The 16,227-nt window shown below is 36.3% G+C and overlaps 1 protein-coding gene across 5 annotated transcripts in view; it reads right to left on the bottom strand.

The window, feature by feature from the left end:
- The window catches only part of Erbb4 (erb-b2 receptor tyrosine kinase 4), a 1,062,955-nt gene that overhangs the window by 47,125 nt on the left and 999,603 nt on the right, over positions 1 to 16,227 (bottom strand). For all 5 annotated transcript variants that reach the window (XM_047545016.1, XM_047545015.1, XM_047545020.1 and 2 more), the window contains exon 21: positions 2,973 to 3,128. In XM_047545016.1, the coding sequence (XP_047400972.1) occupies positions 2,973 to 3,128 (156 nt within the window). The remainder of the gene's footprint in view (positions 1 to 2,972; positions 3,129 to 16,227) is intronic.

The following is a 16,227-nucleotide window of genomic DNA, read 5'->3' on the forward strand; positions in this document are numbered from 1 at the left end:
TGAGTCAATGCAAAAGTGTTTAGAGGAGAAATAATTGGGTTATGAGAGCCTTAATGTATTCAGTGTGTTAATCCACTGATTTAGGCAATAAATCAGGGATTAACTGGATGGTAACTGCAGGCTTGTAGGTGGTGACTGGAGAGGGTGGGTCCGTGGGGAATGTTTTGGGGGTTCACATTTTGTCCTTGCTGAGCAGAGCTTTCTCTCTGCTGCCTGGTGCCAGTTCCCAGCTGTTTTCTTCTGCCACACACTTCCACCATGATTTTCTGCCTCATGTCAAGCTCCAAGAAATGGAGTGAGCTGTCTATGGATTGAGATTTCTGAAACCATGAGCCCCCAAATAAACTTTTCTTACTTAAAATTGTTCTTGTTAGATATCTGATCACAGCAGTGAAAAAGCTGACTAACACATATAATAAAAAAGTAAAATAATAAAATAGGGTCAACTTTCTTATTAATTAACAGTTAAAGTTAAAATAAGTCTATAACTTTTTATGAGTTAATATTATGATCCACAATATCAAATCCAACCTCCAATGCATGTGCTTCTTAAAATGTATCCATATTCTATTTTTTCTTAAAACATATTTATATAATATTTTTTCTTAAAAAATGGAATGTCAGACAGGCATGGTGGTGCATGCCTATAATCCCAGAGGCTTGGGAGACTGAGGCTGAGGCAGAGGCAGGAGGATCTTGAGTTCAAAGTCAGCCTCAGCAAAAGTGAGGTGCTAAGCAACTCAGTGAGACCCTAGATAAAACACAAAATAGGTCAGGGTATGTGGCTCTGTGGTCTAGTGCCCCTGAGTCCAATCCCTGGTACCCCCATCCCCCAAAATGGGATGTCTTTACATTTTCAATTATCCCCTTTCACCCCAGACACATTTTGAACTAGAAATACAATGAATCCTTTCTACACTTACCTCTTCCTCTCCTCCTCTTATGTAAGTTGGTCACTAAATAGCCTAAAATCATGAATTTCAAAGTTAGCTTTGCTTTGTTCCCAAGCCACAAATGACCTCCCTTGTCTTGGTTAGCCTGTACTGAAAATATGTACCATTTTCAAAATAGGAACTAGTATCTTAAAAAAAAAAAAAAAAAAAAAAAGTGAGAGGATCAGCACAAATCCATCATCCACCCCTACAAGAAAAACAACTCAACCCACATACCCTCATGCTGATGGGTCAGCAGAATGCATTTCAACTCGAAGGGCAGCGTTATATAGCTGGGAATATAATTAGATTCTATGAAATAAAGATAAACACTTCTACTTCGCAGTTGAAAGCTTAAAACTAAATAGGCCTTTGAAATCATGAGGTTGGCTGCTCACCAAGGTGACACCAAGGTAACTCCATGACAGAATCATGGTATTCAGTGAAAGGGAACAGGAGACACATTGAAAATGATTTCCCTATGGGCAAGGAGTTAACTGAGTTTATGGACTACAGACATTGTGTTAAAGAAGTAAGTTTAAATCACAGGTGGCTTGATAAAGACTTAATGGTTACCAGGCATTTAAAGCTATAATGAATCTTGCTTTAGACAAATCGTACAGCTGTATGTTCTTAAGACAAGTGAAGTCATGTGATTTATGGACTTCTTCTCCTGTGCAATCTTGTAGTGAACTTCAAAGTTGAGGTCTCAAACTACTGCAATTTGGTAGTGAAAAATCAAAATAGGCCTTTAAAATCAAGGAAAGGCCAAATAATCCTCAAAACTAAAGGTTTTTTTTTTTTTTTTCCTATTTCACCTGTGATAAGATTTGAATATGGCAGTCATACAAGCATTTAGGGTAAAAAAGTCAATATTAAGCACTTGGGAGCCTATCATTGCAAAATATTATAAATATATTTTTAGATGGTTCATGGTAAATAAAGATACCATATATATATATATATATATATATATATAATATGATATGTATTAAAATATATGAATATAAATGATATGATATGTGAATAAGCATTCTTTTTGTTAGTATAACTTCATGGGTCACCATGGCTTAGGATTGTATTTGTTGATTTCATTTGGCCAATCCTGACCTAGGATTCTTCAGGCCAGGATATGTGGGTGTCCAAATGAGGACCACCCTAATTTTAACCAAGAGTGGCAAGCTAAAAGTGGGTTGCTGAGGAAATACAAGAGCTGGAACTAAAGTATGTGCTGAGATTACGTGGTGGATGAGAGGAACAGAGTTGCTAGCTAGGGGCTGAGGCTGAAGAGGCAGAGAGGTACATAGGGAAGCAGCTCTGTGCAGCTCTCTACAGCAGCTCGTATCCTAGTTTAGAGTCAGATAACAAAGAAACGTAGGTAAACCGTGCACACCACTATAGCAGCTAAAAACAAAAAACAGAACCAGATTATTAGAATCCAGGCTCTCAGGTGTAAGGGGGATAAGAAGTTAGATGGTCAACCTTCAACTGAATTTTGACTTTTGGTAGTAGTTAAGCTTCTCTGTAGTCTATGAGAAGTTGAGTCATTCCTATGCTTTTAGGATTCATGAGACAATTTATGTAGTCCTGATAAAAGTTTAATGTCATGTGTCCTTAAGCAACCATCCACTTCCTATTACTGGATCTAACATGAAGACCACCTGGGTTTAGATATGCTTCACCTTATTTTGGCTACTTTTGAGAAATGACAGGATAAAGGATATATATATATATATATATATCCTTTATACATACATATATAATGTATATGTATATATGTAATATATGTATATATGTATGTGTGTATGTGTATATATATATATACATACATACATGTATAATTTGTATTTGTATACACACACACACACACACACACACACATATAATTTGACCCAGGGCAGGAATAAAGGCAAATGGAAGAACTGGGATTTTATTATCTCCTAAATCTCAGGCTCACTGGGTTCTTCCTTAAAAGTAAAAGGAGATAAAAGGCTACCATACTATGTTTTAAATCAATTTTATTTTTAAAAAGATACCTACCTTTCCTCCATCAGCATTATACTCTTTTTCATCTCCTTCCAAGAGTCTGGCTAGTCCAAAATCTGTGATTTTCACATGGTTTGGAGATTTCACTAAGACATTGCGAGCTGCCAAGTCCCGATGAACAAGCCGTCTTTCCTCTAAGTACATCATTCCCTGGAAAACATCAAGAACCACTAAGAGAGTTAGTTAACGCCCAGCTTTTTCCATTTTTTAAGAAAGAATCTCTTAGCATTTAGTTGAAAGTGCTTCATTTCTTTAAGTAAAACTAGCATTCTGGAATATTTCCACAATTAGAGAAAACCTTGGTTTTCTCTATAATTATTATTAATCTTATTCTTGGTGTGGGGGGCAGCTTTTTTGCTTTTCCCCTTGAAGTCCTCCAAAGTAAAATAAATCACCTGTCCATGAACTGAATGTCAGATGGTGTTCCTGAGGGACTGGATACCCATTTGCCATCCCTTCATTAGTGTGATGTGTAGGTTTCTTAGCAGAGCAGCTAACATACACCTGGACTGACCCACATAGTCCTCACCATTGTTTCTCCATAGCGTGAGTTTAATGTCATCTTGTCCTGCACACCCACTCCAAACAAATATGTCTATCAATAATTTTTAACATATTTAATTTGAGGTTTAATGGTGCCAAAATCACCATCATAGATTCTATTAAGACTAAAGAATCATATTATTCTTATTAATTATTCACAGAATGAAGCATATCCTTGGGGTCTTAAAAATTTGTAATTTTTAAAAAGCCTCTGTGACATTAGTTGTCATTGTGAGAACCCACAGGTGAAATAATATAGCTTATATTGACTCACGATTAGACTTTCATATGTTATCTTTGAAAACCTTAGAAGGAAATTAAAAATAAAATCCATTGCTGATTGCTAACAAGAGATAGAGCTGACTTCCCCTCCATACACACATATACATGTTAGTTATATAAAATAAATATTACTATGTGAACTTATAAAAGTAGTGATGCATATTTGTAATAATTAGTTTATTAATTGTACCTTAGTGGTGGGGAGACTTAGAGCTATTAAATACTATCATTAATTAAAAAGTTCATGTAAACCAAGACATTCGACTCAGAGGCATAGCTTAGATTAGAGTGAATGTACTTTTATTGAAGTATCAAGAAAAATTCTATAGTCAACAATTTCACTGTCAAAAAAGTCATCATTCACAAACAGATCAGAATTATAGAATGGTTGAAGCATACTCTCATGTCAATTGCAAATCAATGCTTTTGGCAGTTAACAGTACAACTGCAGGACTCTGAAGGATTAATGGTTTCTGATATCAAAACAAAAGCTGTGGAAAACAGACACATAAATCACATAGGTCAAAAAATTATGAACCATAGACCTGGTGCAGTGTAAAGAGAAAATTGCTTCAAACAGCATCATGGACCAAACTCTATATAAATGTCCATTAAATACAACTGTTGGAGATGCCACCTGCTACAGGCCAAATCAGCCAACAGTAAGGTGACACTGTATGTACTAGTGTTTTCTGAAATCAACCCACAAATGGTATTTATGGCATTTTTGCCCTCTTTCCTGCATAGTACTTTCTCTTTGAGTACCCTCAATTGGAAATTCCTAAAATTAGGTGAATCTGAACACATATAATCCTTATATGACTCAGAATCAAAAATAAATAAACCTATTGCTTTGGAGATAGAGCATTTTCATGTTTCCCCAAATTATTTTGTTCATTTAAGAAATGTCTGCAAAAACATCCAGCATTCTCCTTCTTAGCATCTGCACATCAGAATATAGAAAGCTCATTGGCCATAAGTTAAGACAAGTCCATATTTGTCCTAACACAAAATATGTTATTTAACACTGCAAGACTCTAGGGGGACAACAAGGAATCAGGTAAGGCCTATGCATTAAAGGAAGACAGATGCTAATTAATAAAGTGGGCAGATATGGAATAAAACTCAAATGAATTGCTGTGATACATGCAAAGTATTTAAGGACAGCTGAATTTACTATATTTACTACAGCTTTGCAAGTGTGCTTGAGAGAAGTACATAGAGAGGTCCCCAGACCTAAGAAAGGTTTAGAGAGCAAAGCTGCAGGCAGAAAACACAAACATGGACCTCAGTAAGCTGTGCACTTGGATAAAGCTATATAATTCTGTATTTCTGAAGCACAGTGCACGAGAAATGAGTAGAGGTGAGCAGTGAGATGGAAAAAGTACAGAGACCAGATCTAAGAGGGACCCCTTCCATGTCAAGGGACAGGATTTTGAATTTTGTATTATACAGTATACATCACAGAAATGGGGAAGTTGTTTTAAAAGGGGAGTGACCCAATTTTCAACCGACTCTTGGAAACAGCCCTCTGATGCCAGAACTGAGGATGGATGGGACACAAATGTAACTGAGGACAGGAACAACTGCCACAGTACAGAATACAACTAACAGGGCTGTCGAATGAAGTTTGAAAGCCAGCAGCCCATGAGTTACATCCATTTTCAGACTTTTTAATTGAGTCTCCCACACTGGGTAGGGGTTTCTCACACTCTCTAGCTGAGCACCACTTAGGACATTTGGTCTCTAGGATACTACCACTCACTATTAGTTTTCAGGAATTTTGCTTGTATCCTTTATGATATTCTGGCTCATACACACAAGAGGATGATTCTTCTAAACTAGGCCAGAAGGAATACTACAGAGAGGATAATTCCAAGGTATATCTGTAAAATAAAATGATCATCCTAGGTAACTGATTGAAAAATGAAGGACAAGTAAATTGAGAATAATTATGTCTTTTTTGACTTTGTAATTTAGGTGGATAATGATTCCTTGAACTAAATAGCATTGTAACAGAAATGTAATTTGTTTCTTAAACATGTTCTAGAATAGTAATATATATTTTACCAATAGAGAACTAACATTCTTCAAGAAACTTAAGATACTACAATGGTTTGAATGTTAGTGCACCTTCCAAATGCATATGTTGGAATCCTACCCTGAAATGTGATGTTATTTTATCTCTTTGAGACCTTTGAGATGTCATAAAGTCATAGGGCAGAGCCCTTAAGAATGGTATGAGTGACCTCAGAGAGATTCTTGGCTTTTTCAGTCATATGAACCATCAGGAAGTGGGTCTACACTAGACACAAAATTAGCAGGCACTTTGACCTTGGACTTGCCAGCCCCCAGTATTATAAGAAAAAACATTTCGGTTGTTTATAAGTCATTGAGTTTTGTATTTTGTTATAGTAGCCCAAACAAAGACACTGTAATGACATTCCATAATACAAAATTTCAAAAATTCTAATAATTCTTTGGTATTCCATATGCAAAACTCCAGTAGGTGATAGACTATCTTTAATCTTAATATCTTTTGTCCAGAAAAACTATTTTCTTCAAAATAATGAGAATTCAGGAAACCTAATGACCAGTCTATATAACTTTTCCCACCCACAAGACAATCATCAATAGCAATAAAAAATAAAAAGAACAGAACTGCACATCATTGCCAAATCATCTAAATAGGTTTGTACAGTTGCTGTATAACTAGAAAACACAATTTTACAGAGGCATACTTTCCAATTATTAATTCTGACTGCCACCTTAGGCCCACTTCCATACCTAGAATTAGAATGTTGAATAGTCTGGATTTTTCTTAAAAGATTACTTAACAAAACAGTCATTAAGACAAAATTTTCTTGCTGAAACATCTCATTAAGGTCACATTTTTTTGTTAGGCTCCTTCAAAATGGAATTACCCTTAAGATTAAAGTGTGGTAAAACTAAGGAGGTAGACAGTTACTAGAAGTTGAAATGACAAATATAAACTGAATGAAGTCCCTGGAAGTTTGAGGATGAATCACAAAAGACCATTCATTATGGTGGAGAGATGCTGTTCTGTAGGAAAAGAAATATCCTTTTCTACCCTGCAGCAGCTTTCACGACCATGCTGGGCCAGGCCAGGTTGGGTACACTCAGGTAGAGTACATGATGGGACTGCCCATACTATAGCTAGCATTGATCAGAACTTGGGGCACAGCAGGCACCAACAGCATGCTTCTACATTAGCCAGTTAAAACAATCCTTTGCAATACATACTGTTTTCAATCCATTTTAAGTAGGAGAAAGTCAAGGCTAAGAGAGGTCATTTTACTTGTTCCAAGTCATCCCCCTAATGAGTGGCAGAAGAGGAATTTGATGCCTTGCTATGGGACTCTGGAGCCTACATATTTAAGTTTATACTCTCTTCTAACACTTCATAGGGACATGTGGGTATGGAGAAATTAATGTGCACCGTTAAACTCCATGATTTTGAAAGACCCTTGTGTTTTTATTCCAGAAACAAACAATACTATCAGAGATTTCTGTGAATTTTCATACATAATGTAGTTGATTAACTTCTAAAAATTTTATACTTAAAATCCAATTAAATTACAGAACTGTTTGTAATTTATCAGGAATTTTAATTGTGTAAGTTTGAGACTCCATTCTTGCTTTGGTCATAGGGTATGAAGATGGTGGAGTGGGTATGGATGTAGAATTTGGAATCAATCACCTGGTTCAAACCCCAACTTGGCCATGGTCTAGATGTGTGATCTGAACAATTTATTTAACCTTTCAGTCAACAGCACCCATTCCACAGGTTGAGAGGATTAAGTTGTATACTCAAAGCACTTAACATTGTGGCTAGCATATAGTAGGTATTGAACATGTGAACTTTTACTATTGTTTCAAAGATAAATATCAACAGTTCTAGAATGGACAAGAATGACCCTCATTAACTTAAATTGCCAATTTAAAAAAAATTTAAACCTCAGCTCATATATCACCATGGGTGTTCAATAAATGTTTGGAAATGGGGATAGATATACCCATAACCTCCCAATCATGATTAATGCATGGATACAAATTTCAGAATTATTACAACTTGAAATCTCATTTTAATAATGACCACCTAAGGATGCTGTCATGTAAGGAGAAAGAACGATTAGGGAGTATATTAAGTGATTTGACACCCATCATAAATATATCAAAGGTTTCAGGAACTTAATGAAGATAAAGGTCATCAACAAGATATATCTAAAAGTCTTCAATGCTTCAGAATGTTTTCTGTGAGTTAATAAAATAGTACATTTGCTATAAAAGTCTACTATTTATCACACAACATGCAGGAGGGTTTTTGATAAATGTTTTAGGGGCAATTTTGTCTACTTCATGATCCAAGTGCTACAAATCTGATTTTATCCAATTATTCAGAATTTATAATTACCTAAATTGTTCATAATTTCATCATTTTCATACCCTCTCTCCTATGCCATAAGTTTTCAAAGATTGCTTACTTATTGTTTTAGTTAGCTTTCTCATCCTGGTGATCAAAAGACCTGACTAGAACAATGTAGAGGAGGAAAAGTTTGTTTTGATTCACTGTTTCAGAGGCCTTATTCCATGGCCCCACAGATTCCATAATTCTGGGTCCAAAGTGAGGCATAACAACACGGTGGAAGGGCATGGCAGAGGAAAGCAGCTCAGGATGTGGCAATCAGGAAGCAGAGAGACCTCTGCTCACCAGAGAAAATATAAACCCCAAAGTCACACCACCAGTGACCTACTTCCCACAAGTCACACCGTATCTGACTATAGTTACCACCTAGGTAATCCATATCAGTTAATTAACCCATTGATTAAGTCATGCTTCTCATAATCAAATCATTTCACCTTTGAAAATTCTTGCATTGTCTCACACATAAACTTTTGGGGGACATCTCATATCAAAAACATAATACTTATATTTTGTTCATACCTGTTAAAATGTACATCACAGTAAACATAAACTAACAGAAAAAGTCAGATTTTACTTTTGATTTTCAAAAATGTACTTTGATATAGAACTCCAATGAAAATTGAATTTAAAGTTTTAATCTTTGTTTAGAATCAACTCACATGAACTTTTCTATGGAAAAAAAAATCAGTAAATGACATAATTTTTAAATATCAGTTGTGGATGAACAAATGGCAATGACCTTCTTTTCAATCTTATAGCAATTGAGTCACAGCTATCTAGCTAAAAGTCGTGATTATTATACTTTCATTTGATGTGAAAATGTATTTTGCCCAACTGCAGGACGCTACAGGAAGTTAAGAGAGTCTGGATTATTTCTGACAATAAATATTTGCTTCTCACATATTGGCCATGTGACAATTTCATCAAATACGTGTATGGAGCTAAAAATCTCAAGCTGTAGTCAGATCTCACAGGCATTAGTCTCTGGAGTTAGCAAGAGTGCATTTTTTTTCTGTTTTCATTTTAATAACCTGAAGCTTTCTTAATAACAGGAAACTTCAGGAAATCTAGCTTCAAATGAAAATCTCTCCTCTCTTCTTCCTTTCCTTCTAAAAGCAATTCTATCTCTGAGGGGAAAAAAATCACACTATAGTGCTTACTACTGTTAGGGCTAAATATATGAGCATGTTCAAAGGAAGAAAGCCTCTTTTTTGGATGTAGTCACTTATTTTATGCAAATCATGCATGAAGAGAAACTAAGGGGGCTCTATGACTGAACTGACTGAGAAGTCTTTCAAGCAGCAGGATTCATGGCATGAGTGGGGTGAGATAGAAGTAGTCCTGGACATATGGCTAACTAGGTTTATGACCACAGGAACTCATTTCCCCTCCATTTTAAAAGAGACAGATTGGTCTAATGATCTCTGAAGTTACCTCTAGCTTTATATTTTCATTCCATGATAAATGGAACTGCAAAATTTATCCATCTGAAACACTAAATTGTGGGTCAATAGTAGACACAGAGAACACTAAATAGAGTAGATGTCTTCCTTCAAATATTCAGTGAGAGTCTTGGATGTGTTTCCATAAAGTAATTTTAGTGCATCCTAAGTTTAACACAGTAGACTCTAGAAGTAAACCCTGGGCACTTACTGGTACTTGATGTTGGTCAATGTACACATTTGTGTGTTTCACTATCCTAACCCGTTAAATGGGAATTTAGTACTAATATCTCCCTTGAGGATCCAGTGACTTAATATCCTAAATACTGCCTTGTTATTAAAAATATGATAATCATCATAAGGGAAAGAAAAGGCAATCAATTGAAACATGTATTATCTACCCAGCTCTGTTAGGGGTAGTAACTTCTGTCTCTGATTCTATTTGTCCTTGAACGATTTTCCCATTATTCTAAAGAAGATGAATTTCTATGACTGTCTTGTTCTGGCAGGGAGGAGTTAATATGGCAATTCTTACACTTTCAATTGCAACTATGATCCTCAAGAGACTTGGTGAAGTTGGAGTTCTTAAAAGGATTTTAGAATATCGAGGACAATCAATTTTCTGTCATTTTAATAAAATGTAATGAAAAAAAATTTTGCCATTCATTTGAAATATACTTTTCTGAAATAGTCACAATAATGTGATTGAGTGTGTGTGTACATGAGTACTTGCATGGAATAGCAGCTATGGTGTGCTGCCTAGAAACCTCTTCTGGACCAAGGTACATACCCCCTCCTGCTGGTGTCGGCTGCCAATGGCTCTCAGCTGCATCGTTCTCGGGGCCCTGACAACCCAACCCAATCCAACCCAGCCCAACTCAACCACAAAGGAACTGCTTTGCTTGGGATTTTTTCCTCTCACAAGGGGCAATCCACATCCAGTGACTGGTTGATGTGGAGTCACAAAGTTCATAGCCTTACGATGACTTGATGATTATTCCAGCTCCAGCACTCTCCATGAGATGAGGATGCAATTTCACCATAGCTCATCATTTTCTTCCAACCAATTTTCTTGGTGGTTTTTGACTGTTGATCCTGAAAAGACTGGCCAAAAATACTTCCTGCATCTAAACCTCAGAGTCTATTTCTGGATGCTATATATGTGATTTTTTTCCTTTCCTCTTTCAGGATCTTAGGTAGACATAAATTTAGAGCTAATCATATTCTAAAATTTATGCATACTATTATCATTATTCTTCTAGTTTCCACCCAAATCCCACTCCACTAGTCATCATAAGTATCTGAAATAGTGTCTTAATGCATATCCTTCCAATCTATCTTTTGTATGTTTATTTAGTTTCACCTATATTTTTAAAAGTGATGTTCTGTGTTATTTTTAATACATAAATAGTTTGAGTATTGCAGTGTCATGTTTTATTTATTGTGCTTTTAGATTCAAACACATTGTTATAAGTAATCTAGTTTATTGCTTCTTGGTGTTGCATTAAATTATACAAACATTCACAGATATATAAACAAATATAACACACACACATACATGCATATTCACACAATTTATTATCCATTCCCCTATTGACAGGCACCAAATTTTCCTCCATTTCTTTGAACTACAACACTGAATTTACACTATTCGTATAATGCTATAAATTTGTTTAACAATGTAATCTGCTATTCAGTGTTAATTAAAGTGTTAGATATTCTGGAAAAGTAATAATGGTGATAGTCACCATGGAAGATCAATTTGGAGCAGTCTGTAGTTCATTGAGAGCACCGACATCATATCGGGAAGACAAATTTTAATTGTGCTTTTTAAAATTATGCATTTATGCAAATTTTAATTGTGCATGTTTCCATTATGTCTATTTAAAAAGATAATATAGGTAATATTTATTAAGCACTTACTCTGACAAGTGATCTGTGTAAAGAAACTTACAAGAATCCAATGAGATTTTTATTACTATTATGCTATTATTTCCTTTAGGAGATAAGGCAACTAACATATATAGAGGTAAAATAACTTGCACAAAGTTCAAAGCTAGTGCATGACAAAGCTCACCAGCACCAAGAGCTAACTGCAGGCAGTTTGACTCCGACAACAATGATCTTGACCATTGTGCTATATGACCATACTCACAAAATTACATTCATTAGGCTATACAGCCATATATGACATTAATAAATGTACACATAATTGAACGACTGCCACAGAGACTAGTGCTCTAAGAAATCAAAGAGAACTCTTGTAAGTAACAACCATTGAAGGCTTATAGATAAATCTCTTTAGTTTTTCTGGCTTCTCCAAGGATGTTGTCTCTGGAGGCACTTTCAAAACCAACTATAGGCATGCATTGCTTGGAGACATTATGAGAAATGTGAGGTGATTCCACCATTGCACAAACATTACATGTATACCTACACAAACCTAGACGACATAGTTCCATCACTCAATATGGTCTCTTAATGCAATCAAAAGTCACTGTAAACTTGAGATGAATAGGTTACAACCCGCATAACACAGCACCCTGTTTTATAGCAAGCTTTCATTTTTTATTAAGTAGAAGAAGCAAATTTCAAAATAATGATGGAAGTATAGTATAGTAAATACATAAACTATTAGCTTAGTCATTTATTATCACTGCTGTGCTTTTATAGGTCTATAGTGCAATGGTTTTGTTTACACCAGCATCAACACACACTTAAGAGCAGTGTGTGGCACTATATTACATTGTTACTATGGTCCACGCCTGCATTTGTTGTGTTTGTGAATTCAACTGTGTATCTTCCACAATTTGAAGCTTGCCTGGCTTTTAACTGGCACTTAATACACATTTGTGGTCAGATTAAATGAACCAAGGCCAAAATTTTGTAAGGCTGTCTGGCAGTAGTAATTTTTCTTTGTAGGGTCGGTAGAGCAAATTTCAGATCTATGATGGGAAGGAGGAAAGCAAACCCTGCAGCAGTTAGGCCAACCCCAGACTTCGATATCGGAGTACAGGGGAGTGAATGGGGGTACCATTTACAGATTCCTGAGGCTGGCAGAGCTAACAGATTTGTTTTCTTCTTGTTCCCTGCATTTTCTTCAGAAATTCCATTTACCACTCTTCGCAAGTTTTTTTGAAAGTTCCGTCTGAACAATAACCTCCTTGGGACTTGAAAATCCCTTTTCAGGAAGCCAAAACATAAAATCATAAAGATAAACAAAAATAACAAAAAAAGTAAATTAAATGCATATGAGACATTTCTCCTTCCCTCTTAAATAAATGGTGAGTGAAAGCCAATCTGCTAGGATCAAGAAAATTCCCAACCAGGGTACAGTTTCCCCTCCCAAGGCCTCCAGACAAAGTGATTACAACAGGAGGGGTGGAGAGGGTTGGAGTGGATTATGTGGCATCTGCAGTTGCACACTCTTGCAGGGAGGGGTACTTAAAATGGATTACTTCTGCTCTTTAGGCAACTGATCAATAAAGATGTGGATTGCAATAAGAAAGGAGATGTTTGTGGGCTGTAGTAGTTATCCTCTGTCTCTTCAGAAATAAATTAAAAATCAATGAAGTGTACAACCTATTAATACAGCAACCTCTAGATTAACTGATAGAAGCTGAACTTTTTTCTGAGCTGCAAATGCACTCAAACATTGTAGAGAGGAGGTTCAACTTCTGACAGCTTAGTTAAAATTGAGCAGAAATAGATCATGTCGTACATTTTGTGGTTTTACAGAGTTGCATGCTTCTGGTCAAAAATTCAAAAAGTTCATGGTTGGGGATATGTGCATATAATTTTCTTTCTATACCAAATTTTATGAAGTATTTTTATAGGACTAAACTTCTGCCAGAAATAAAATGTTTCAAAAACTTCTTTCTTAAGTGTAGGTATTATACCTGTTAGCTATTTTATCTTCTCCTGAAAAAGTCAAATTCATAGGATATTAAAGACTCTTCCATGATTTGACAAATTCATGTCCACTTAAGAAGCTGTAATATACCGTTTAGTTCCATTCTGCCCCTGAGTCATGGAGACATTGGTGAACCTAGCTCGCATATACAAGTGCTGACTCAGCACACGTGATATACGCTCACTTCTAGAAGTCACCTAGCTCTGACCCGTGCTCCTTTGGCTCAGTTGTGTTACTCCTTAAAGTCCTCAGAAGGATCTGAAGCATAGCTTCCAGTTATCATCTCCATCCTTGCAGTCACTTTAGAAGTCCAATTAAGTGCCCTTCCTTGTGTCAACCTCTGTGCTTTCCCTGGCACCAAATTTTACAGTTTTGTCTCTAGTCCCTGCTAGAAGACTCAAAGAGACTACTATCTAGCACCTTCACTCATTTTCTAATCCACCATCATGATGGAAGGATCTGATATGGTTCCATAACTTAAAATGAGGACAGTCTGTCTTTCATCATTTCATTATTTAATGGTCTATCTTTCATTATTTAAACAGGCAAGAAGTTGTCCTCTGAGTGAGGACTGTCTTCACAAGCTGGGGACCCACAGTGTGATAGTAAGAATATAAATTTCACTGTTTATTGGACAAATTCGATTGCACAGCACCTGCACCTCTTTGTCTCTTAAAAGCCTTTTCTAGAAATTTCTGAGGCTTCCCTGGGTGCCTCACAGATGTTCATGAATACTCTTTCTTGATTATTTTTCTCAGGGCTTCTTACTTACATCAGCAGCCAGTGAACTTACACACAACCAGAGCCGGAAATGCTCATGCCTTTTCCTGAGCTACAATTTCTGCATGCTGGAGAAACTGGAACTTATTTTATTTAAAATGATGATGTCCTCCTGTCCTCATCATGTCAGATCCCTGCTGTCTTCCACATAGCCTCAGCTATGTGCCCTGGTACTTCTGAACTTTGTACTAAAGTTTGCCCCTGCCATATTAATAGCTATTCTTGAGATTCTGGAGACTAACAGTTTCCTTACAAACAACTCCTTTAGCAGCCTTAACCCCTGACTCCATACAGGCTCAGATCTAGTCCAAGAGGATGTGTGAAGGAGGGTTGTATTCCTCTTTGCTCAGTTTTCCTCTTCTGGATCCCATGCACCTGCTGTCATGTCCTCATCCCTTTTCACTCCTAACCTACATTCATGTGTGTACGCATGCTGTGGTGCACATGTATTGAACCGCTTTGACTCCCTTGTAGTCAGAAAGTCCTCAAGCAATGTGGTTCTATATGCCACCCGGGTTTCTTGTCTAGGAATTCCCACCTAGAGCTCTCCCAAACTAGCTGGAGGACTTTCTCTAGGCTCTGCTGCTTCTGCAGTTTCCCTAGCATGTGACACTGCCTCCCTGTACACTGTGACACTCTTCTAACCCTGCTATAGACCCACACTCGCTCAAATCTAACTTTCCCTTGGATCAGAAATCAGAAGCAGTTTCCTCCACAAAGCCTTCCTTCATTCACAGGTACACTCAGCCAATGTTCAACATTCTCTATTATTTATCTATCCATCTGCATATAAACCCTGAGATTTTCAAGCATTAATTTAAAGCGACTTTTTGGTTTGTGGCTAAATCAAAGTCATTTTATAAAGCAGAAAGTATATATAGTTTATTTGTAAACTAGACTGTATCTTCTATGCTCAGACTTCAGAAATATTATGTAGTGTATCTAACATATTATCTAACACTAGCAGTTTCAGGTAAGAACTAGAAAAAACTCAAATACACCTAAATTCCAACTGAGTACTCATTACTGACCTAGTTAGTTTGCCAAACTTTTTTTTTTTTTTAAGAATTAAACACCAAAATGAGTGATGGAAGTAGAAAGCTATTTTTTTTTTTTTTTGGTGGGGGGAGGAGGCTTCTTTGCTCAAATTCTAAAAATAAAGAAAGATTGAAATCTGAATATACTTCATTATTTGGCTTCAAATCCTTATGGACTGTCAGCTTCCACAGCAGTGGATAGGGTTCTGCTGAGAGGACATAACTGTGCATGACCCTCCTCCATTTACCAATTCTATCACATTTTGTACAATCAATAAATAGTACCTGATTGATTGATTGATTTGCTCCTCCCCTACTCCGTTTATACATTCCTATTTCTTCTACTGCACTTGAATCAACAGGTAAAGAAAGAAGGAACTTTCAGTAATAATCAATATACTCCCAAACAGACTCAGAGCAATTAAAAGTGAAGCAAAAGAAGAAGGGATAATAAAATTTTAATATTGTTGGTAGTAATTTTGTATTGCTTGTGTTGAATTTTTATTATATCATCTCTTTGCTCTTTTTTCTGTATTCAACATCTGCTAATTTTCAGGTTTACATGCATATATTACAAATTGCTTACTGAATATTTTTAATTCCAGAAAGCTCTTGAGGTGCCATGCTAAAACCTGTTTTCCTCCAAAGGTAGGAAAATGAGAAAGTGTTGTTTGTGCACACTGCCAAAATGGAATTTGAAGCTGCTCTCTTCATTGGTTCCCTTTCCAGTTGGCTGATTTATGCAGTTGATGTCCCATATGGATGAAGGATGAAAGCACACATCATTAAAGCTGTTCTAAAGGGT

Source organism: Sciurus carolinensis, chromosome 3 (assembly GCF_902686445.1).
Source record: "Sciurus carolinensis chromosome 3, mSciCar1.2, whole genome shotgun sequence".
In the NCBI taxonomy this organism is placed as follows: Eukaryota; Metazoa; Chordata; class Mammalia; order Rodentia; family Sciuridae; genus Sciurus; species Sciurus carolinensis.